The 23,152-nt window shown below is 43.8% G+C and overlaps 2 protein-coding genes across 6 annotated transcripts in view; one reads left to right on the forward strand and one right to left on the reverse strand.

Moving 5' to 3' along the window:
• The window catches only part of ESRP1 (epithelial splicing regulatory protein 1), a 56,902-nt gene extending 39,972 nt beyond the window's left edge, over positions 1–16,930 (reverse strand). For all 5 annotated transcript variants that reach the window (XM_043483930.1, XM_043483927.1, XM_043483929.1 and 2 more), the window contains exons 1-4: positions 16,741–16,930; positions 16,111–16,239; positions 14,373–14,486; positions 11,456–11,570 (exon numbers count right to left, since the gene is read on the reverse strand). In XM_043483930.1, the coding sequence (XP_043339865.1) occupies positions 11,456–11,570; positions 14,373–14,486; positions 16,111–16,239; positions 16,741–16,872 (490 nt within the window). In that variant the 5' untranslated portion in view covers positions 16,873–16,930. The remainder of the gene's footprint in view (positions 1–11,455; positions 11,571–14,372; positions 14,487–16,110; positions 16,240–16,740) is intronic.
• A 1,481-nt stretch (positions 16,931–18,411) lies between these two features.
• Positions 18,412–22,743, forward strand: LOC122450957 (translation initiation factor IF-2-like). The gene is made up of 4 exons (XM_043483327.1): positions 18,412–18,416; positions 18,478–19,263; positions 19,486–19,658; positions 21,709–22,743. The coding sequence occupies exons 1-3, from the start codon at positions 18,412–18,414 to the stop codon at positions 19,514–19,516; spliced, it is 822 nt and encodes a 273-aa protein (XP_043339262.1). The 3' UTR covers positions 19,517–19,658; positions 21,709–22,743.
• Positions 22,744–23,152: the final 409 nt, after the last annotated feature.

The raw sequence follows: 23,152 nt of genomic DNA on the forward strand, positions 1-23,152 counted from the left end.
TCTTTAACACGATACATAAAAAGAAGCCCAAAATGGATTAATGACCTAAATATAAGACCAGACACAATAAAACTCTTAGAGGAAAACATTGGCAGAACACTTTCTGACATAAACTGCAGCAGTATCTTTTTTCAACCCATCTACCAGAATAATGGAAATAAAAACAAAAGTAAACAAATGGGACCTGCTGCTGCTAAGTCGCTTCAGTCATGTCCGACTCTCTAGACGGCAGCCCACCAGGCTCTCCCGTCCCTGGAATTCTCCAGGCAAGAACACTGGAGTGGGTTGCCATTTCCTTCTCCAATGCATGAAAGTGAAAAGTGAAAGTGAAGTTGCTCAGTCGTGTGTGACTCTTCGCAACCCCATAGACTGCAGCCCACCAGGCTCCTCCGTCCATGGGATTTTCCAGGCAAGAGTACTGGAGTGGGGTGCCATTGCCTTCTCCGCAAATGGGACCTACTTCAACTCAAAAGCTTTTGCACAGCAAAAGAAACAACAAATCAAAAAGACAACCCACAGACTGGGAGAAAATATTTGCAAATGAAATGACTGTCAACAGATTAGTTTCCAAAATTTACAAACAGCTCATGATGCTTAACAACATCAAAACAAACAAGTCAATCAACAAATGGGCAAAAGACCTAAATAGACATTTCACCCAAGGAGACATACAGATGGCCAAAAGACACATGAAAGATGTTCAACGTCACTAATGATTGGAGAAATGTGAATCAAAACTACAATGAGATATCACCTCACACAAGCTAGAATGGGTATCATCAAAAAAAATCCAGAAACAATAAATGCTGGAGAGGGCGTAGACAGAAGAACCCTCCTACACTGTTGGTGGGAATGTAAATTGATAGTCACTACGGAGAACAGTAGGGAGACTCCTTAAAAAACTAAGAAACAGTGCTACCATGTGACCCTCAATCCCACAACTGGGCATATGTTCATGCTTCTGCGTGCTCAGCCTGACTGTGTGACCCTATGGATTGTAGCCTCCCAGGCTCCCCTGTCCCTGGGATCCTCCCGGCGAGAATACTGGAGTGGGTTGCCATGCCTCTCTGCAGGGGATCTCCCCAACCCAGGGATCAAACCCGAGTCTGTCTCCTGCATTGGCAGGCGGGTTCTTTACCACCAGCACCACCCGGGAAGAATGTGCAGAACGTGCCAAAACAGAACGTGCTCAGTCGAAACGCTGAGCATGTATATTCGAAGAAAAACATGATCTGAGAGGATACATGCGCCCCAATGCTCACTGCAGCACTGCTGACAACAGCAACCTGATGGCGTGGAAGCAGCCTAAATGTTCCTTAACAGAGGAAGGGATAAGGAGGATGTGGTACATATACACAACAGAGTATCACTCAGCAGTTAAAGAATGAAATAATGCCGTTTGCAGCAACATGGATGGGCCTAGAGACTGTCATACTGAATGAAGTCAGAGGAAGGAGAAATACTGTGTGATATCCCTTATATGCAGAATCTAAACAGAAACGATACAAATGAACTTACCAAACAGAAAAGACTCACACACTTAAGAGAATGAACTTAATAGTTCCCTGGACACACTACTATATTTTAAGTGGATAACCAACAAGGACCTACTGTATAGCATAGGGAACTCTGCTCCATGTTATGTGGAAGCTGGATGGGAGGGCAGTTTGGGGAAGAATGGATCCATGTATATGTATGACTGAGTCCCTTCCCTGCTACCTGAAACTATCATAACATTGTCTATGCCCCAATACAAAATAAGAAGCTTTTAAAAGAATGATCATCATTGGAAGACTGTACTGTATTTATGAATTCAGGGCCATTTTCAAAGAATGTAATGACAGGACAGAAAAACTGGAGCCAAAAGATGAAGATGCTTTAGGAAGACAACTGCCCTAAGTTTTCTGGGGAGATGGGAGGGACTTTAAGGGCCTTCACAGAACTAAGAGCTGTGACTAGCCATAATGTATCATGTAAACTATGCCACCAATCGTCTAGAACCCTGCAATTCTTATAACACTTTCCCTCTTGTAAGGGCCTACAATGAAGTAAAGAGAAGGATATCCAAGAAACAGAGACCAATCCCATCCATCATAAAGGCAAGGTTTCTTAACCTCAGCATCAGTGGCATGTAGGGCAGATAAATCTTTGTTGGGAGTGGGGGTGGTGGCTTGTGTACTACAGGATTTTTAGTACCATGCTAACCTCTACCTACTACTAGTTTTAACAATTAAAAAGTCTCCTCCCACCCCCAAAAAAAGTCTCCAGATCTTTGTCAAGTGTCCCCAAGTGGGCAAAATCTAGCCCAGGTTGAGAAACACCATTAAAAGCTAACAGCTCCAAAGAGTGGCAACTTAACCCCTTACTACAGATTCAGAGAAAAGTTTTATATGTAGGAGATCATTACTGGACAGAAAGTTTGAAGATATCTGACCAAGGAAACACTGCATAAGGCAATTTGATGCTTTGGCAAAACTCCGATCAGGAGAGACACATAGACACACACCCTACACCTTAAGGAACATGGATGAAAACACAGCATAAGGCAACCCTTGACCCTCACTCAATTTTTGGGCAGCCCAGAGAAAAGTATGGCTTTCCTGTTTTTAAAAGGATTGTAAAGAATGAATGAGAAGCGATTGTATGTGGCCTGCAAAATCTAAAACATCGATTCTCTAGCCCTATAGTGAACAGGATTGCTAACTTCTGATTTGGAAGAATAAAATTGCCAAAAATAGAGAATGCTACAGAAATATTTGCCACATTGTAACTTTCTATCCCAAAACAGAATCTTGGGGGGAACTTAAACTTTGAAGGAACTGGATGGGGAGAGTATGCTCCATTCAAACCAGTTTTTTCTCTTCTGTAAATGATAAGAGGCATAAGCCTTCTCACCTCTGCTCAGGTAACTCCCCTATAAAATCCTCTTATCTTCATAATCCCTTAACCAAATTAGACCATGGGTCACTCCCACTCAGCACCAAAGCCTCCCCTAACTGCTTGAGGTCACAACCATCAATCTGCGTTGATTAGATACTATTTCTATACAATATTAATATGACTCTCGTCAACTCTACTTTGCATTTCCTGAGCACAGGTTCCCTTTCCTCTGATCTCTTTCCATCTACCACAGCACCTATTAACTTCTAAGATTCTACTGACATAAATGGTGATATTTATTACACACCATTCTGTGCCAAACACTATCTCCTCCTATACTATGCAGTAGTCCTGCCAGGTGGGTAACAGTGAAATCAAACAGATGAAGAACCTCGGATGGAGAGAAGGTCTGTAACTCACTCAAGTTCCCCAGCTGGTAGGTAATGGAGCTGGAATTATCATACAGTTCTGATCTGACTATGTGTATGCAATTCGCCGCCCCGAGATAAGCAGCTCCATTTGTTCTGAGCGACCGTTTGTGAGAAGCTTTCTAAATGTATATACGACACGTGTATGTATGGCTGAGTCCCTTCACTGTCCACCTGAAACTACCACAACACTGTTGATTGGCTATACTCCAATACAAAATTAAAAGTTTAAAGTGTGAAAACCAATGAACAGAAAAGAGGACCAGGTGACTAAACGCTCTAGCATGGGCCATGATCCGGTCTGAACTACAGTCTGGACCTGAGATACTCGGATCACATGTTAAGCAGACATCCTCTTAGTTGTACTCAGGCCAAGAAGGCATTCTATCTAGTTTAACTCTAAAACCAACCTATGGAAACTACTTTTGGAATAATGCATGTAATAAAATATTAATTAGCACATAAATATATGAAAGCCAAGTGAAAAAGACGGATCAGAAGTAACAACGTGAAGTACCCTGTTTGTGTAGAATGGATCTGCACCTGAAGAATTATTTTACTGAACTCGACTTTTTGAATTAAGACTGTGTTGTAGACATTTGGCTAACCTGGTTCCACATAACAGGTCCCAACATGTTTCCCTTCAAGTCATCACACACCAGTAAGATCAGCAGCTCTGAGCTCCTAGCAACTTTTAAAAGTCACCCAACCTCCTGCATGCCCAAACCACCCATCACCCACACCACTCTCTTCGGAAGATTCATTCAGTTTTGAGTAATTCTTACCGGAATGTAACATGAACAACACATAGAGGAGAGTTTAGTACCGATTCTTTCTCCTATCAATTCATAATTATATACTGAATGACCTGCTACGCGTCTGATCTTGAGGGAAGGAAAGATGAGCCTGTGTCTCCTGATCTATGGTTCGTCATGCAATTTAGTCATTCTGCCCTCGAGGCGGCCACAACAGCACCAACAGGCTGGGCCAGCTCTACAGATGAGACACGCCGTGAGGAAACGCAGAAGGGTAAAGCCAGACATGTGGGAACAAAATGAGTGTTCCAGGCTGCAACTGAGCTAAGGGCTGCATTTACACAGAACTCGGACACGGCCGGAGACCTCGTTGGTAGCTGAACAGAGGGTGCCACGTCGGTGAAACAGATTTCAGGACTTAACCCATGCTTATACTCTCTGAAGGCAGAATTTAGAGAGAAATTTTTCAGAACACATCAGTATCAACTGATCCATTCAAAAGAAGTTCCCTTTTCTCATGGCCTGAAAAGTGACACGTTTCATTTCAGAACACTCAATTTTCCCTGGTAAACAGCATCTTTTTAAAACTAGTTTAAAACAAGTTTTTAGTTTCGAGGAGAAAGCACACATATAAAACAAAGGCATTGTGGAGCAACTAAACTTAAACTATGTGAAAATTGTATCACAATTGAAACTTCCAACTCAAAGCCATTTTTCATTGCCATTAAACAGCAGCCCCCCACCTCTCGCCAAAGACAAGTTTGCTTCTTCCCTTCTACTGTTTCCTTTTTTAGAGTCTAACACGGCTGCCTATATTGCCAGACAGACATTTTTCAATAAAATTCCTGTGCTAAAGGAACAAAGGAATAGCAAGCATAAAAGACCACACCAAAAAGTTGAAACAATGCTCCAAATAAGAACAGAATTTCCTACAATTATGTGAAGGAAAAAAGGGGAAGTGATAAATTACCCTTATATGAGTTGCATAATTCAAAAAACAGGTTCTAGGGAATTCTCTGGCAGTCCAGTGGACAGGACTCCGTGCTTCCACTGCAGGGGGCACAGTTCGATCCCCGGTCAGGGAACTAAGATCCCTCAAGCCACGATGAGTGGCTAAAAATAAAATAAAAAAATGAAACAGGTTGTATACATAATCTGCTATATTTTAAAGTCATCTTTGAAAGAATCAAATAAGAATGCCACTATAAAAGAATGTAACTAAGATTCAAAGCAGCAAAAACTTTTTTTATAATAAATGCGGGGGAACATATATCCGTAGTTTGAACTTTTCTGCAGAAGCCTACACTTTCTAAGAGGGAGGGAAAAATGAGATTCATCCTAACAACTACTACTTCAGGAGGTATTATTAACAAAAGCACAGAACTGACAAGTCAATTATACCTCCGAAGAAATAAGCTGGAAGTGGGGGCCAATGCAAAATAAAAGAAAACTTTCTACCTTAGAAAAAGATATTTATATGGGATAAACAAATTAGGAAAGAGAGACTGCATGATAATGTTTTCCAAAGCTTTCTACAACAAAACAACTATCCTAGAATTCCCAAACTCACATTTTAAAAGTAAACTATTTTGTAATCAAAATAAACCACATAAAATTAACATAACAACTCTTGAGTGCTGGCCAAGAATATACAGAATTTCTAGTCACATACACACACAAATAAAGAATTTCTAGTCACGTTAACTTACTACACACCACAAACCAGACTACTGGCTGATTTGGCTCACGTGATGGCCGTGTGGTACCAAAGATAATTTCTTCTCCACTCCAGTTAACAAGGTCAACTAGTAACCCGGCTTATCTTGGTTGTATTTTAAATCTCTTTCATATACAAAAAGATACCAGGGAGGATTCAGCATCTGCCTGTGTTTTTTAAGAAGGGCAATGAAGGTGTGTGCGACCACAAAGATCCAGTTCAACTAATCATAACAAACAAGTGGACTTCCCTGGCAGTCAGTGGTTAAGAATCTGCCTGCCAATGCAGGGGACGCAGGTTCTGCTCCGGGAAGATGCCACATGCCTCGGAGTAACTAAGCCCCCAAGCCTCTACCAAGCCTGTGCTCCAGAGGCCACACTCTGTAACAAGAGAAGCGACCACAAGGAGAAGTCCGGACACCGCAACTAGAGAAAGACTTCTGGCAGCAACAAAGACCCAGCGAAACCAAAACAACATTTTTTAAAATAAAAAACCAAATAAGCCACCATATTACCCAGCAATACCACTTCTAGGCATATACTCTGAAGAAACCAAAACTGAAAAAGACACGTATATTCCAACGTTCACTGCAGCACTATTTACGATAGCTAGAACATGGAAGCAACCTAGGTGTCCATCGCCAGATGAATGGATAAAGAAGCTGTGGTACATATATATACAAGACAATATTACTCAGCCAAAAAAGGAATGCACTTGAGTCAGTTCTAATGAGGTGGAGGAAACCTAGAGCCTATTATACAGAGTGAAGTTAAATCAAGAAAACAAATATCATATATTAATGCATATGTATGGAATCTAAAAGGATGGTACTGACGAATCTGTTCGAAGAGCAACAGCGGATATACAGACTAGAGAACAGACTTACGGACAGAGGGTGGGGGAGGAGAGGGAGAGAGAAATGGAGAGAGGAGCATGGCTGCACATACATTAACATAAGGAAATACAGAGCCAATGGGAATTTGCTGGGAACTCAGACTGGGGCTCTGCGATAACCTAGAGGGGTGGGAATGGGCGGGAGGGAGACTCAAGAGAGAGGGGACACATGTACACCTATTCATGTTGACGTATGACAGAAATCAATATTGCAAACCAATCAATTAAAAATAAATATAAAAACAAGCACATAAGCGCAGAATGAACCACATTCACACAATTTTACAATGGAGAAGCTAAATTAACCCTTAAGTTTACCTGTACTAACATGTAGCTGACATGTTAAAAGGTCTATACCCAGTCTCATACAAGGTTAGAAAAAATGTAGGTGTAAAATAGTTTAGATAAGGTCCTAAATCAATAAGGAAGTCCTTTCAGTCATCGGCAGCTGGCTGTCTTTCTCCATGACACTCAACAACCCAGTCTACACTGGAGAGCGCACAGTAGGGAGGCGGTGGCTGAGCGGCTGCATGAACCACATCATTATTCCTTACAATAGCTACGCCCATTTCAAGATGGGGAAACCGAGGCTGGAAGGTCCAGCAAATTCACCCCCAGTAAATCTGACCCCAAAGCTCATGTTCTTACCACTCTGCCAGTAAGGCTATTATGTCCGTCTTTAATACATGGGAAAATTAGGCCACTGTTGCCGTGTTAGCAGCACACCCACACAAACATGTATTGTTTACCCCTGTCACGAAGTGGTGAAACCAACACAGACACACTCCTACTGACACTCGGATGAACAGACAAGAGTGGTTTAGTGACTGTTTTTTTTTTAAACCGTGATATTGTAAAGCTGCACTAGTGAAATGGCATTTGGTAATAATGTCAAACAGCATATATGGATGCAATACCCTACAACTGGGTCGAAATTTTACAAAATTAACTTCCCTTTCCCCCTAAATATTATAGTATCAGGAAACAGAATATAAATTTATAAGGGAGATAATCTGTTTAAATAGGCAACCCCATGCTCAAATAATCGTTACAAATTCTAGAATTTTATCCCCTAGTTAACAAGCAGGATGTTTGCAATCAGACTCAGGTTCAAATGCTGCCATTTCTAACTCAAGAAAAAAACCTCGAAGCCTCAGTTTCCCTAGCTATAAAAAGGGGGCAATACTTCCTCCACTGGGCTCTTGGGAGGCTATTACTGGGATAAATAATAAACTCCCAATGGACAGTTCTCTACTTTCACGAGCTCTCTGGATAAGGCCATACTTCATTTAAAATGAGTTCTCAGTAAAGGCTTGGTAAAAATGAAATAAACAGTGGTAAAGGTCTTGATTAAGGAGAATAAATCAGCCCATGGATAACAGAGCTAACAAACAAATAGGTTAAGAAACCAGGAGGAAGTAATTCCACACAACATTGTGGGAGAAACAGGTTTGCTCTTAAAAAAACAGGTAAGTCATACAAACAGCCTCATAATCAAAATGGACTTTCAGCTGGGGACAAGTAGAATTCATTTCCCCCAAGGGATCTATGCTAAATTTCTTCCTTTAAAAAAAAAAAAAATTACATGGCCCCAATTCCTATCATCACACCCTTACCACTTCACCTGATTACAAAATGCCAGCCGTAGTTCACTTGCTAACTGGGACTGCATAACTCAAAAAAGCAGGTAACAAAACTGCAGCTGGAATAACTCAGAGAGGCTCAACATTAACCCCAGCAGTGGTTTTTAGAACCAACACAAAGACAAAAGAGGAAAATAAGTGCTAATATAAGAAGCAGGACTGCATACAAGAAATGCCTAAACCTTTTCTTTTAAAGGCGGTCACACTGCTTCATTTACATCCACACAAAGTGTTCACAAAGCTTTCACTGGGAAATACCATAAGCAAAAGTGAGGCTTGAGGAACTTTCCCTGGTGGTCCAGTGGCTAAGACCCCACACTCCTAGGTTTGATCTGTGGTTGAGGAACTAGAGGACTCCCCAGGCAGCTCAGTGGAAAAGAAACTGCCTGCCAATGCAGGAGGCTGGGGTTTGATCCATAGGTCAGAAAGATTCCCCTGGAGTAGGAAATGGGCACCTCTCCAGTATGTTTGCCTGGAAAATTCCAGGGACAGAAGGGCCTGGCAGGCTACAGGCTATGGGGTTGCAAAAGGGTCTGACACAACTGAGCACACGCACATGCCTGAAATGGAGCCTAACTTAGCTTTATTCATAATTCACCTGTTTATTGTAGTCAAATATTTCCGATTTTCAGTTCTACGGTATTTGGGGGGAAAAAAAACACAAAACTGCCAATGAATAGTTATGGAACTAGAATGAAAAGGAATGACAGAAAAAAAATAGTCAGCATAGCATATTACCCATTTACCTAAAGGTCAGATAATACAAAAATTATATAAAGGTAATAGTAATTTTAACACGTAGAGAGCATAATGTGTAGGTAATACAGTATGAAGTGAAAAGTGAACGTGTTAGTTGCTCAGTGGTGTCTGATGCTTTGCAACCCATGGACTGTAGCTCAGCAGGCTCCTCTGTCCATGGAGCTCTCCAGGTAAGAATACTGGAGTGGGTAGCCATTCCCTTCTCCAGGGGATCTTCCCAATCCAAGAATCGAGCCCAGGTTTTCTGCATTGCAGGCAGATTCTTTACCATCTGAGCCACCAGGGAAGCCCAGATGATACAGCACAGAGCAAGTAAAAAGCCCAGATTACCATAGTGAAAATGTTTACTAATACCCCAAATCTTATATATGTTAAGCTCTTAAGAAACCAAGGTGAAAAAATGGGTAAGCTTTTAACAAGTTATCTCTGAACTGAAAACACATTGAAAAAAAACAGAATACCTAAATGTAAGAACCTCTTGTTTGTAGTTATGCAAATTTTTACTAATATCTGACTCATTACTAGACAAAGATTTTCTTTGCTAAAAGAGAAAACTGGGTGATCAGGAATAAACCTGAATACTGCCTTTCCCATTCAAATTATCTTTTTCTATTAGACTTTGCCTCCACTATCTATTAATACTTTGCAAAAGTTTTTGATTCTTTATTTTGTACCAGCACATTAAACGGTTTAGCATTTGCTGTCAATGGAATTGTGTCCCTCCCCAAACTTCATGTGTTGAAGCCCTAGCTGCTAAATGTGACTATCTGGGGATAGATTTAGGAGATAATTAAGGTTAAATGAGGCCACAAGGAAAGGCCTCCAGCCTTATAAAGAAAGGAAAGAACCACCTCATTCCTGGCTGTGCCAGGCCCCCACCCCACCCCATTGTGAGACGCAAGGAGGAGGCAGCTATCTGAAAGCCAGAAAGAGTCCTCACCAGAGGTGAACCATGATGGCACCCTAATCTGGGACTTCCCACACTCCAGAACTGTGAGAAAATAAATTTCTGTTGGTAATAAACCCCCAGTCTAGGGTATTTGTTATGGCATCCTGAGCTAACTAATACAGCATTCTAACTAACAAATCACATAACAAATGTTTTCCTACTGTCCCAACCTTCTAATGAAAACTCTTGTTTAGAATTCCTTCAAATGAGCTTATTCTACCCTTCTCCCAGAACTGCTGGGAGGTAAACCAGTAACTTAGTGAAGGTCCCTTAGTCATGTCCTACTCTTTGTGACCCCATGGACCGTAGCCCGCCAGGCTCCTCTGTCCATAGAATTCTCCAGGCCAAGAATACTGGAGTAGGTAGCCATTTCCTTCTCCAGGGGATCTTCCCAACCCAGGGATTAGAACCCAGGTCTCCTACATGGCAGGCAGATTCTTTATCGCCTGAGCAGCTAATCAGTTACACCAAAATTCTAGCTATCTAATTCCAAGAAAGCAAATAAATGAGTTTGATCTGCTTACAAATGGTTAGGAAAAATATCCAAACCACCTTTTTCATCAAGAAATTTTGAAATAAAAATCAGGCTTTAGCTCCTGAAAAAGAATGATAAAGTTTAAGAATAACCATCTGTAACTTACAAGTTTCTGAAAATAACTTGAATCTGACTTCATGATGATTCTCATAGTGGCTTTGGGTGGGTCCCCAACAACTCTATTACTCAGTGTTACATCTGATAGTTAGCACATAATTGCTTATTAGTTAGCACTTTAAAGACCTACTGTATGAAAGATGATGGGTCATTCATGACAAGATTTGTGATTATAAAATTTACTTTTACAGTACATGATGCATCAGATATATTAGCTTGGTAATGAAATAATTTGGGGTAAAATCTCAACCTCATTTTATCATCTCAACAGATAGGTTATAGTAACCACCACAATCTACATGTATTTGAAAAACAGAGATTAAAAGTGGTGCCAATGATGAACAGCTGTTTGTAAAGAGTATACATCCACAATTAAAAATAAACCAACACACCCTTATCCATCAAAAGCAGTAGAAATAAACACCAAAACCAAGATAATCAAGAATAAGTGGCCTTAGAATTGGCAAAAAAATTGTTTTTCACATTCATCAATTCATCAACTGAAAAAACAAAATAAACAAAATCAAGCCACTCCTATAAATCCAAAATTGAATTCTATTTTATGTGTTCACCTCACAAAAATCAATGTCTAAAGCCATGTAGATCACCATTCCAATTCACTCAATTATAACTACTTTGATTGTACCGTTTTCCCCTAGCACAATAGACAAATTTTGGACAAGTGAATTTTCATACAATGTTTTAAAGTTTCTTGAATTGCTATGTTTTCCTAGAGCTGTCTTCTCAAATGATTCCTGAGTCATCACTTAAAGGATACACTCTGTCATTGCTGCAACATCCAGTTTATCAATATCAGGTGAACCAGGGCAACACTTCTTGAATTCTTTTCGAAGATCGAAGAAGGAATAGAAGCATTCAGGCAATAATACATTCTGAGGAAGGACAAGGAAGATACTGTTAACTAGACATATTTAGTTCATTAATTCCCTAACAATTAGGAACCTAAGAACTGAATGTAATTATATTTTACCACAATTAAAAAATTTTTTTTTAATTTAGAGTGTCTTCATTTTCTGTTAAAGTATTACATCCTATAAAAAAGTGTCATGAAAAAATAATTCATTTTATTTTAAGGCAATGGATTATACATGTGTGCTCCACTATGTATTCTTCTAAAACAGTTCTGAAGCTATAAAACATTTAGGCTACTATACTTTATATTTCCTGTCTGATAATACAATGTACTTTGTCTAGCCACAATTATGTTAGACCATCTATATTTTTAGGAAGCGATATTAGTCCTCTCAGTTTTCATACAGATGCATATGTTTACAATATATGTCTAGACCTGGGATCCAAAGTTTTTATAAAAATTTAGTTTTCTATTAAAACATAGCTTAAAATACTGGGTTCTGATAAAGCATATTCCACACACTAAAATTAGAATAACATAGCAAATTCCTGATTACCTGAAGAGGATTATTTTTCTGCCATATTACAGTCCCACATTAGTTTTCCAGACCATTATTATTCTAGCTAAACCCTGAGAACTCAAATTAGACTTAAAAGAATATATCACAAATCTCAGTGGCAAAGAAGACATGGTTCCTATTGACTAGCATCACTCTTGTAGTCAAACAAAGCTCAACTGTCAGAGCAAATATCACACTATTGTGTCACTTTTCTTAAAGAAAAAAAATCCTCATTGAATAATTATCAAAGTTTAGTTTTGTCACAGTGAATTGAGATTTGTCTTAAAACTTCAAGACAGTCTATGTTCACTTACTGGGCACTTGTACATTATAAAGTCAAGGATATAGAGACTTTTTACGGTTTGTGACCCATAATATTTATGCAATAATGTCTCTAAATTTCCTTTATTGGATTCTATTAGATGTGGTTTGTTCATGCTATATTTGAAACAAGTATCAGTATATCATGGTGACGTTTTCAAAATAGGTAATCTTGAATTGTGAATCTTTTAAGGTTAGCTACAAAAATGCTTATTTAAAAGCTGTTTATAATGACAATAACTCAAAAGTCCAACAATAAAAGTTTGGTTTAAATAGGTATATCCATTTAAGACAGTGAATTTTTTTTTTTTTACTGCTTACACAAAATATTGATGTTATATTAAATTCAAAATAGGTTAAAAGATTTATGTAGTATGAATGCTCCGTGTAAAAGTAAGGCTTTTTTATAAAAATCTGAAAGAACACATTCAATTACGTTCACATTCAAAAAAAACCACTTTGTTTTCTGACTAGAAGGATTATTTTGTTTTACCATGTCCTTATTTTTCTATAATGAATAGAATTATTTTCATTATGATGCTAAATTAATTGTTTTAGTTTTATCAAAATCTTAACAGAAGTTACTCAAGAAAAATTTTTCTCTGGAGGTTGTCTCACATCCAAAGCAGTGTATCTAAAATAACAAAAACTGCTGCTTTACTCCAGCCCAATAGAGAAAAATTTAATTTTATCCCTTATATGAGTATGAAGGGAAAAAAAAATTCCCATATATGTATCTTTTTTCTGGATTGAGGGTATAGCAATTATGCTTAGCATTTATTTAATTAACAAAAAACCCTCCTCTTTTCATCAATTACTAAGGTGCTGTAAAAAGAGGAGTTTTTAATCCAACTCTCAAGATACAGGAACTTGAGTTTCTCCTTTAAACTTTTAAAGTTGTCATTATCCATTTAATTCATTTCTCTCCTTTCCCTATTGGAGTAAAAAGAAAAAGTCTGCACTGACTGCTCACTTGTGACATCAATCGCCAGTCTAAACTTTTTATTGCAAGATTTACCTCACATACCTTTCCTTAGGAAAATATTTTACTTCCATCTTTTCAAGTTCAGTATCTGCCTATCACAATAAAAAGTTACAGCTCTAACTAATTAAGTTGATAAGATCAACTACATTAACAATAATTGGTCACACTGGGTCTGCTGTCTATGGGTACTATTTTTTCTCAATCCCTCAGTATTCTCCCCCAGAAGGGGAATCACATCTACATAAGATAGTATCTTTCTCATTTCATACTTTTTTCCATACCAGAAAGATGAGTAAAGGTAAAAGATGAGGCTGACCCCATTATTTTGATACAAAATTCAATCAGTTGCACATTTACTTAAAGTCAGACAAAACACATATGCTATAATTAACATTTAACTAGTTACTTAAGAGTACAAAGCTTTTTAATGAAATCATTAGAATTACACTCTAATTTGAAAGATTTTTCTTTGCTCCCTCCTTTCTAGGATAAGGCATTTGTTACACAGATGGGAATATCACGACGTATTAAACTACAGTTTTTCCCACTTTAAATGTCAAAAATTCAGCTCATATGCTTTGGGGAAGAGAGAATGTCAAGTCCCTCTAAAACTTAACATACACAAAAAACAAACTTTCAAGTCACCAAAGGGCATCTACAAAATTACTGTTACCTCAAATATTTCTACAAAAGTGCTGCAAATTTTTTATTGTGGTAAAATATACATAATACATTACTTACTATTTGATGATTTTTAAGTGTATAATTTAGTGGCATTAAGTACACCCACGTTGTTGTGGAACCGTCACCACCATTCCCTTGTCACCTTCTCAAACTGAAATTCTGTACCCATAAAATACTATTTGCATATTATAGAGAAAACTGGATAAACCGTTGCTTAAGCCTCCAGTCACCCTTAAGGTCTAATCATCTTTTTCCGAAACCGGCATGCTTACCTTCTTAGAAGCCTCGGGATGCAGAATTTGCCTGACATGAAGCTGCCCGTCGGTACAGAGACAGAAGGAGGTTCCTACCCCAATGTTCAGTTCATTGCTCACTGACTGGTTAAACTGAAAAGGACAGAACACACCCAGGGATGAAAAGGATGCAGGATTCACAAACTTAACCAGAAAAAAACCCGGCTAACAGCTGCAAAGAACACCACTACTGGGGGCAACATTACAAGGACCCAGTCCCTCCAAATGGTCCAGCTTCCTTTAGTCAAGGGAGTTTTCCAATCAATCCTCAGTTAACCCACAGAAGAATTTAGTAAATGCATCCTTCAACATCCCTCCTCCTTGCATTTTTGTAATAAATCCATTCAAGACTTTTAAGTCAGAGGTCTCATTTCATCAGCAAATTGCCTTCGGATTACATCATTCTCTGGTGTTACTTTTTTTTTTTTCTGTTAAGATGCTCTAGACTTAAAAAAAGATGCCAGTTTCTGAAGTAAATGTGGCCAATGGGTATACAGAAGGCTTCCCTGGTGTCTCGGTGGTAAAGAATTCGCCTGCTAATGCAGGAGACGCAGATTGGATTCCTGGGTCGGGAAGATCCCCGGGAGAAGGAAATGACAACCCTCTCCAGTATTCTTGCCTGGGAAACCCCATGGACAGAGGAGCCTGGTGGGCTACAGTCCATGGGGTCGCAAAGAGTCGGACACGACTTAGAGACCAGACAACAACAATGGGTACATCGAACTCTGTTAAACGTAGTACCACGTTTCCTGTAACACACCCCAGCAATGGTAACTTTCCCCTGTAATTAGCAGCTCTTGTTCTAGGGCAGAAGCCGGGAGCATGCTGGACACTCACCTGCGCACAGGTGTTCAGCGCCCCGCCCTAGCCGCGGTCCAGTACCCGTCAGCATCCTGGTTTTCAGGTCACCTCAACCCCAGCTAAGGGGATTCCACTACTTTCGTGGCCACCCAAGGGGCAACCCCACCTGGTGGGGCCCACAAACCCTCCCGGCGCTGGGCCCAAGGTCACTAAAGAGGTAAACGGAACCGAAACCGGGCCCTTGGTGGGAATTCAGGAGCCTGAAACCAAGCAGCAACCCCCCGCCCGCCCGGTTCTCACCCAGCGGGGGCCCCCCTCTAGCTCTCCGCGCGAGGCCCGCCTGCCCGCCCGCCGGCACCGCAGCGCCCCCTGCCCCGGGGGCAGAGCCGCAGACCACAGCGGGGTCTCGGCCTGGGGTTGGGGGTGCTCGGATTCCAACTCCTCTCGACACATGACTGGTGAATAACCCGGCGGATCTCGGGCCCAAGGAGCGAGTCAGGAAACAGCCCGAAAACTAACAAGTTTTGGCTCAAAGACTCCGGGGGCTGGGCTTCCCCATCTCAGATGGTAAAGAATCCGCCTGCAATGCAGGAGACCCAGGTTCGATCCCTGGGCCGGGAAGATCTCCTGGAGAAGGGAATGGCTACCCACTCCAGTATTCTGGCCTGGAGAATCCCACGCACTGAGGAGCTTTGCCAGGCTACAATTGATGGGGTCCCAAGAGTCGGACAGGACTGAGCGACTAGACCATCACCACCACCACCCCGGGGGGCTGGGAGGCTTCAAACAAGAGCGACTTCGCCGCCCAGAGTCCACCGAGGGCTCCCAGCCCGGGTCTCGCCACCCCGCCCCGGGGACCAGCGCGCGCCGCCTGGACGCCGCGGATGGGGTGGGCGGCGCGGCCCCGCGCTGTCACCTGTCGGAGCGCTTGGTCCAGCTGCGGCGCCGAGGACAGGCTCTCGGCGTCGAGCTTCGTTTCTTCTTTGCAGTCCTCCGTCAGCTCCAAGTGATCCGGTCTAACTAGTACTTCGTGCAACTGTCCCACCTCCGGGAAAAAAGAAAGAAAACAAACAAGAAGCAGGGGGTCAGTTTCCCCACCCTGAACGCGGGGACCTCCATCCTCACCCTCCTCCCTCGCTCCCCTGTGGCGAAGGCCCACTCCTCCCGGCGCCTGCGGCTCCGGTAGCCGAGAGGTCGGTGCAGCCCTGCCCCCCAGCCCCACCCCCACCCGGATCAGGTCCGAAAAAGCCCTGGAAGTCCGCGCTCGGGCCCCCCAGGGACCCCACCCCGCCTCCGCCGGGTGGCCCCCGACGGGAGGAGAACAGAGCTTGGCGGCGTCCGGCCTCCCCACCTGGGCCAGATTTTGGAGAGCTGAAAGGGCTGGTTCCAAAGCGGCTGGAAGTCTGGTTTTCTCCTTGGAGTCTCCAGACCTCGGGTCCAGCCTCACAAGTGGGCAAACGAGAGCAGTTGTTTACCCACTTCCTCTCAACTCAGACCAGCTTCTGCCCCCACGCCTATCCCTTGGACAGAAACCGTGGAGAAATACCTTCTTGTTGGCCAGATCCACGACTTTCCATAAGAGCAGGATTAGCTCCTTCTCGTCCGAGCCCAACTTGGCCCCGGTGGCCCCAGCCGTGATTCCGAAGAGCACCACCAAGTAATCCGGAGACGCCGTCATGACGATGGGTGGGGAGGGGGAGAAGGGGGGTCGGGAGGCGGCGAGGTGGGGCGGCCGTGAGAACGAGGGGAAAACCTGTGCTAAAACCTCTCCGAAGGAAAAAAAAAAAAAAAGAGCGCCCACCCACCCCCCCTCCTCCTCCACCTCGCCGCCGCCGGTGCAAAAGGCGGTAACCAACCACCCGAGCCCTCACCTGGCCCGAGCTCCACGCCCTGGGCAGGAAGGGGGGTGGGAAGAAGGGCGAAGGAGGCCTGCCCTTTTTGTATTCAATGGCCCCGTGCGTCTATGCAAAAAGCTCGGAGCCGAGGCTGCACCCCCGGGAGGCGCGCAATGGCTGAAAAGCTTTTCTGTTTTGGGATGTGGCCCTACCTGCCCGCCCCCTCCCCCTCCCCCACGTGGTGCAGGTAAGAGACACCTGGCGGCGCTGGCCCATTGGCTCCTTCAAACCACGACGTGGCAGAGGCGCGGGGGGAGGAGGCCGCCCGGGGCAGGGGGGGAAGGGGAGGAGGGGGCGGGAGACAATGGCTGGCTGATTGCGGAGGGGAGGGGGGAGACGCTAAGGGCGGGGAAGAGGCGGCGGCCACCCAGAGGGGGAGCCGAGGCCGGACCGGGAAAGGGTGAGGCGTCGAGGGCGCGGAGGGACGGGTCGCCCGTGTGGAAGGACCCGAGAGATTGTGGGGGGCGAGGCGGGTGTGCTTGGAGAAAGGCCGGCTGTGGGGAACGAAGCCGCAGGTTCTAAAGGGTCAAGCGCAAAGGCCTGGCGCGGGGAGGCGAAAGCAGGACAGAGGTGAGGCCCAGGTGCGGAGCTGCCCGGGGCGCGGCGCCCGGAGAGGGCGAACCGCGGAGGGAGGGACCGGCCAACGGCGGCCGGGAGGTGGCGGGCGCGCTGGCCAAGCCCCGGAAAAGCCGCTCCCGAGCCCAACACACCTTTAAGTGCAAACAGCCGGCGAAAGCCTGCCGGCCCTCCCCCTCTCGGGGCGCACGCCCCTCGGTCCCCGAGTCACTCGCTGCCCACCTTGCGGAGTGAAACTTCCGCGCGCGGTTGCGCGGGTCTCGGGGGCGGAGGGGGCTGGACGCTCGGCCACCAAATGACGCGGTCGCCCCATGCACGCTTTCGGGCACCGGTGACCCCCACGCCCTTTGCTCTCAACTGCTCCCTTAATTGCTCCTCCTTGTTCGGTGCTGGCTGCTCGCTGGAGACTGCAGCCTCCTCCGGTCCAGGGGCCCACTTCCTTTGCTTTGCCCTGGGCCCTAAATAAAATGTATCGAATACCGTACCTGATGTTTTCCTAAATCAAGCCAAAGCTAAGCTTTTTGCACAGTTCGTGGCTCAGATCTCCCGCCCTCCACCTCGTACCGTCGCCTTTGTACTTCTGTGTCGATTTGGCCAAGTTCCCCGAGCGATCTCCCTACCCTTGTCCAGCTAAACCTGCCCGGAGCTTGAGCGCCCACCTTCGCGCTCCTCCCATCGCCCTGCCCCCCTGGTCGGACGGCAGTGTGGTGGGTTCTGTCGCCGTTTTCCAGAGAAAAGCGCTGGAGATGAAGTTTCCTTGGGTTTTTATGTTTGAACTCGATCTCTTATTGAGAACACAACGCCGTCTGAAGTATTACTCATTCGGCTCCAAGTATCCAGCCCTTGATTGATAGTGGGAGAACCGGTAACCGTACCCCAATCACTACAGTAACCCGCGCCAGGTACAAATCTGAGCCCCTTTCAGGATGCTCCGGGGACGCTGGAGATAGGGCTTTGCCGCCCGGGAGGAAGCGCGGACCGAGAGGGCAGGTGGTGGGAGGGTTTCAGGAGCCCGAGGCCGCGTGGAGAGTCGCCGCGCAGGTAACCGCAGAGCGCGCCCGGGGAGAGCGGGAGAATGAATGCCGGGCCCTCCGGGGGCCCCCGAGGGGGCTGGGTACCAGCCTTGTCGGCAGCCGGAGCCCCAGCGTCCAGCGCTTTCAGGTGCGGGATCCGGAAGGGCGCCCACAGCCCCTTCGCGGGCTCCGCGGCGGCAGCCTCGCCCCACCGGGCCGCGCGTCCCCGCGCGCTCTCCCAGGCCCGCAGGCGCCGCGGGGGCAGGGACTGGGCGCGGAAGGCGGCAGGGAGGGACCTGGAAAAACCACCCAGATTGCATTGCAGTGGGCGAGGCCGCTGGAGGAGCCGGTTCCGCCGAGCCGCCTGCCCGCGGGGCGTTCTCCGCGCGCGGTTCCCAGGCGCACGGCCCTGCGGGGCGCGGGGCCTGGTGCGGGGTCCCCGCGCGGCGGCGGCTGGGGGTGGGGAACAACCGGTCCTCCCCACACACACACCGGGCGGGAGACTGTTGCTGAGAAAGTGTTACAACTGCTCAAGGAGTCCTGCCCCGCCCGTCCTTTGAGGCCTTTGCTGTCGGGGTCTGAGGAGTGCGTTTTGGGTAAACGCAGAACTTGATTACCTGCGCGTTTGCCGGGGGATCGGCGGCGTTGGGCGCGTTAGGATCGAACCTCAGAGCTAACCCCCTTTCTCAGAGCCTTGCCTGTTTCCTCTTTAAGGAAGTCGGTTTCCTAGTGTCCGATTCTTTTTAATCTGAATTTTAGTTCGTCCAACTACACAGACAGGAGGTTTTTTGTCTTACTTTGTTCTAGAATTGATTCCGAGGACTTGGAGCGGAGCTAGACATCCACGAAGTACTCCACAAATATTTGTTGAAAGATTTTAGCGAGTAACAACACCCAACCGTTTTTGCAGCTGTTTGTCTCCTGAGCTACGGCACAGTTCACTACTGCAGCGGTGAGATTATGAAGAGGCGAGTTTATAGGTAATTCAAGTCTCAAGTGTTTTTTAAAAGAGTAGTTGCTAATTATTCACAAACAAATCTGTTGAAATCAAGATATTGTAAAAAAAAAAAAAATTAAACTCGTGAAATGCAGGAATATTGAGCAAACTATGTAATACAAAAACGATGAGTTCTGAGTACAAAGATGTTTTATTGTCCATCCCACCATTTACAAATGGTTCGATTATAATAGGAATAGTCCTTGTGAGAGAGGAACCTTCTGCCTTTGGTCTTAATTCAGGACACCCCTAAAACTCCCCAAACAGAAGCGAACCTTTGTTAAAAGCAGCAGAGACCCAAATTGAGGGACAGGCAGCAAAGTAACTGGCCTGTATTCTTAAAATTTTTAAAGACCTTAAAATTATTTTCTGAAGAACTGTTCCAGAATTAAGAAGATATGACAACTCAATGCAATATGGATCCTGTACCAGAAAAAAACTTTTTTTTTCCCCTCTAAAGGACATTATTGGAACAAAAGGAAAAATTTGAATAAGGTCTGAAAATTAGAGAGTAGCGTTGTATCACTGTTAATTTACGAACTTTTGTAATCTTACTGTGATTCAACAGGAAAATGGCCTTTGCTTTAGGAACTACCCAGTAATTAGTGATAAAGGGAAATCATTGTGTGTAACTTATTCTCAAAGGATTCTGACCAAAAATATATATATATATACACACGTGTATATACACATATATGAAGAGAAAGAGAATGATACAGAAAAAGTATTAAATGTTAATGTAGAATCTGAGTGAACAAATTATACTATTCTTTGCAACCTAAAAAAAAAGGTTTTTTTAAAATAAATTAAAATTTTTTTTTTTAGTGTCAGAGGACTGTTTGCTGCCACCATCATTTGGTGTTTAAGAAGGGTCTATCTCCTGACTTTCTATGTTAACCTAATCCTCCATGGATTAGGAGGATTCATACTGTGGAATGAATTCATACTATGGAAATTCATTCATTCCATTCATACTATGGAATGAATCCATTTTGTCTTTTCCCTAGTGAAAGAAGGACAAAGAAAGGTCACATTTTCTGTGTAAACATCCTTTCATATCTTTTAGGGTTTTCTTAAATAACTTTACTAGACTAAATTACTGCAAGCTCTTTAAAGGTTTCATCATGAATCGTACTTGCCTGCTCTTTATCTTCATCACGCTCCTTGGACCCTTCTCCTCTTACCACTTTTAGAGAGCAGCTCTTGTAGTAGACAGAAAACAAATGTGTCCTCGTGGCCTGACCACTGACACAGTAGTACCTAGACGTCATAGTCTTGTCTTTTTTTTTTTCTTCTCTGCGGCTATGGGATCTCAGTTCCCTGACCAGGAATTAAACCCAGGCCTGACAGTGAAAGCCCAGAGTCCTAACCCAGGGAACTCCCTAGATGCATCTTCTTATTACTTACAATGCAGTTCCCTTTTTAAGACTACATAGCAGCATTGCATTCGCAGGCTCCAGTCTTGCTCTGAGGTCTCCAGATCTTTCTTGGAGTTTTCACTTGCACATATTCAGTGGTTCTCTTGTACCTGTAAGAAAAGAGCCTTCAAAAGTGAATCAAAGTGTTCTCAAATTAGATAGTGGTGATAATTGCACGAACATGTAAATAGACTAAAAACTACTGAATTGTACAGTTTCAAAAGTTTATATTATGGCATATGAATTATATTTCCATTTTTAAAAGAGCAAATCAAAGTATTATAAAAACCTTGGGTTCTGAGGCTACCACAAACCACTGATATTTCTTAGTTATCTGTACCAGATAAAGTTGTAAAAGAGATCACATTTTATACTCCCTAGACAAGTCTCTCTGAAGTGAAAAGGTAGGGGGATAGTCAGGATGATCAGGTTAATGAAATACATTATAATTTTCTATGAATTACTCTGTGCATTACACATTTAAACAAATTACTGGTCTGAGCCTTTATTATGGCAATTATTGGAGATGATCTGTGTGTAAAAAGTGTGGGTTTAATAATTGGCCCTGTCTTGTGCGACCTTCATGACTGTGGGTGTGCTCCTTAACCTTACCAGGACTCAGCTTCTCATCCATATAATTGGGCATGATGATAATGTGTATGTCATAGCTCTTCAGGGGAGAGGAAATACGTAAAGAAGTGTCTTCTTCAAAGAAAAAAAAACCTTGAGAACCAAGAAGTTTACCACAAAATTGGAACCTTCTCTTGGGGAGGGGTCTTTCCTGGTCTTTCCTCAGACTGCAAAGAATCTGCCTGCAATGCAGAAGACCCAGGTTCAGTCCCTGCATTGGGAAGATCCCCTGGAGAAGGGAATGGCTACCCACTCTGGTGTTCTTGTCTGAAGAATTCCAAGGACAGAGGAGCCTGGCAGGCTACAGTTCATGGGGCTGCAAAAGAGTCGGATACAACTGAGTGACTGTTACTTTTACTTTTCTCTCTAGACAACAACCACAAAGGCTCTCACCTTAGATTAGATTAAAGACACCATCAAGGCAGGGTGAAACATTAAATAAGATCTTACTATCTGTGGAAGGAAAATGTACAGAAAAACTTCACCTGGGGAAATGTGTCATGTATCTGGGCAAGATATGACTTCTCCTTGGGGACCAAGGGAATGGCAACCCACTCCAGTATTCTTGCCTGGAGAATTCCATGGACAGAGGAGCCTGGCAGGCTACAGTCCATGGGGTCGAAAAAAGTTGGACACGACTGAGCGACTATCACTCGTTGGGGACCACAGAACTTATCCATTTAAACTGGGCATCCAGGGAGAAGATGCCAGTTAGGGAATTCCTCCCTCCAGGCTTCAACATCCTTTGCTCAGGAGTATAGTCAGACCTCCATATCTGTGATTCTGCATCCGAAGGCAGATTCAATCAACTGAGGACTGAAAATATTAGGGAAAAAAATTCCAAAAGTACAACAATTTACATATCATTTACATTATATTAAGTATTATAAGTAGTCTAAAGATGGTTTTGAACTGTGGTGCTGGAGAAGACTCTTTCGAGAGGACATCAAGGAGATCAAACCAGTCAATTCTAAAGGAAATCAACCCTGAATATTCATTAGAAGGACTGATGCTGAAGCTGAAGCTTTGGCCACCTGGTGTGAAGAGCCAGCTTGCTGGGAAAGACTGAGGGCAGGAGGAGAAAGGGGCATCAGAGGATAAGATGGTTAGAAAGCATTGCTCGCTGACTCAGTGGACATCAATTGGAGCAAACTCCAGGAGATAGTGAAGGACAGGGGAGCCTAGCATGCTGGAGTCCCTGAGGTCAAAAAGAGTTGGACACAACTTAGTGACTGAACAAGGAACAGAGACTGATTTCTGCCCTACCTAACACATTCTATAATTTCTGACTTAGTGACTAAAACAACAAAGATGGTTTAAATGGGAGGATGTGCTGTAGATTATATACAAATACTATCATCATTTTATGTAAGGGACTTGAGCACCTTCAGATTTTGGTATGTGGATGTGGGGATGGAACCAGTTACCC

The sequence above is a fragment of the Cervus canadensis genome, chromosome 12 (assembly GCF_019320065.1).
Source record: "Cervus canadensis isolate Bull #8, Minnesota chromosome 12, ASM1932006v1, whole genome shotgun sequence".
Classification (NCBI taxonomy): Eukaryota; Metazoa; Chordata; class Mammalia; order Artiodactyla; family Cervidae; genus Cervus; species Cervus canadensis.

What these genes read in the sequence shown, in the direction of transcription:
- LOC122450957 (XM_043483327.1), top strand. An exon ending in TTGCTGTCGGGGTCTGAGGA is followed by an intron (nt 19,264 to 19,485) that starts GTGCGTTTTGGG and finishes ACTTTGTTCTAG; the next exon opens with AATTGATTCCGAGGACTTGG.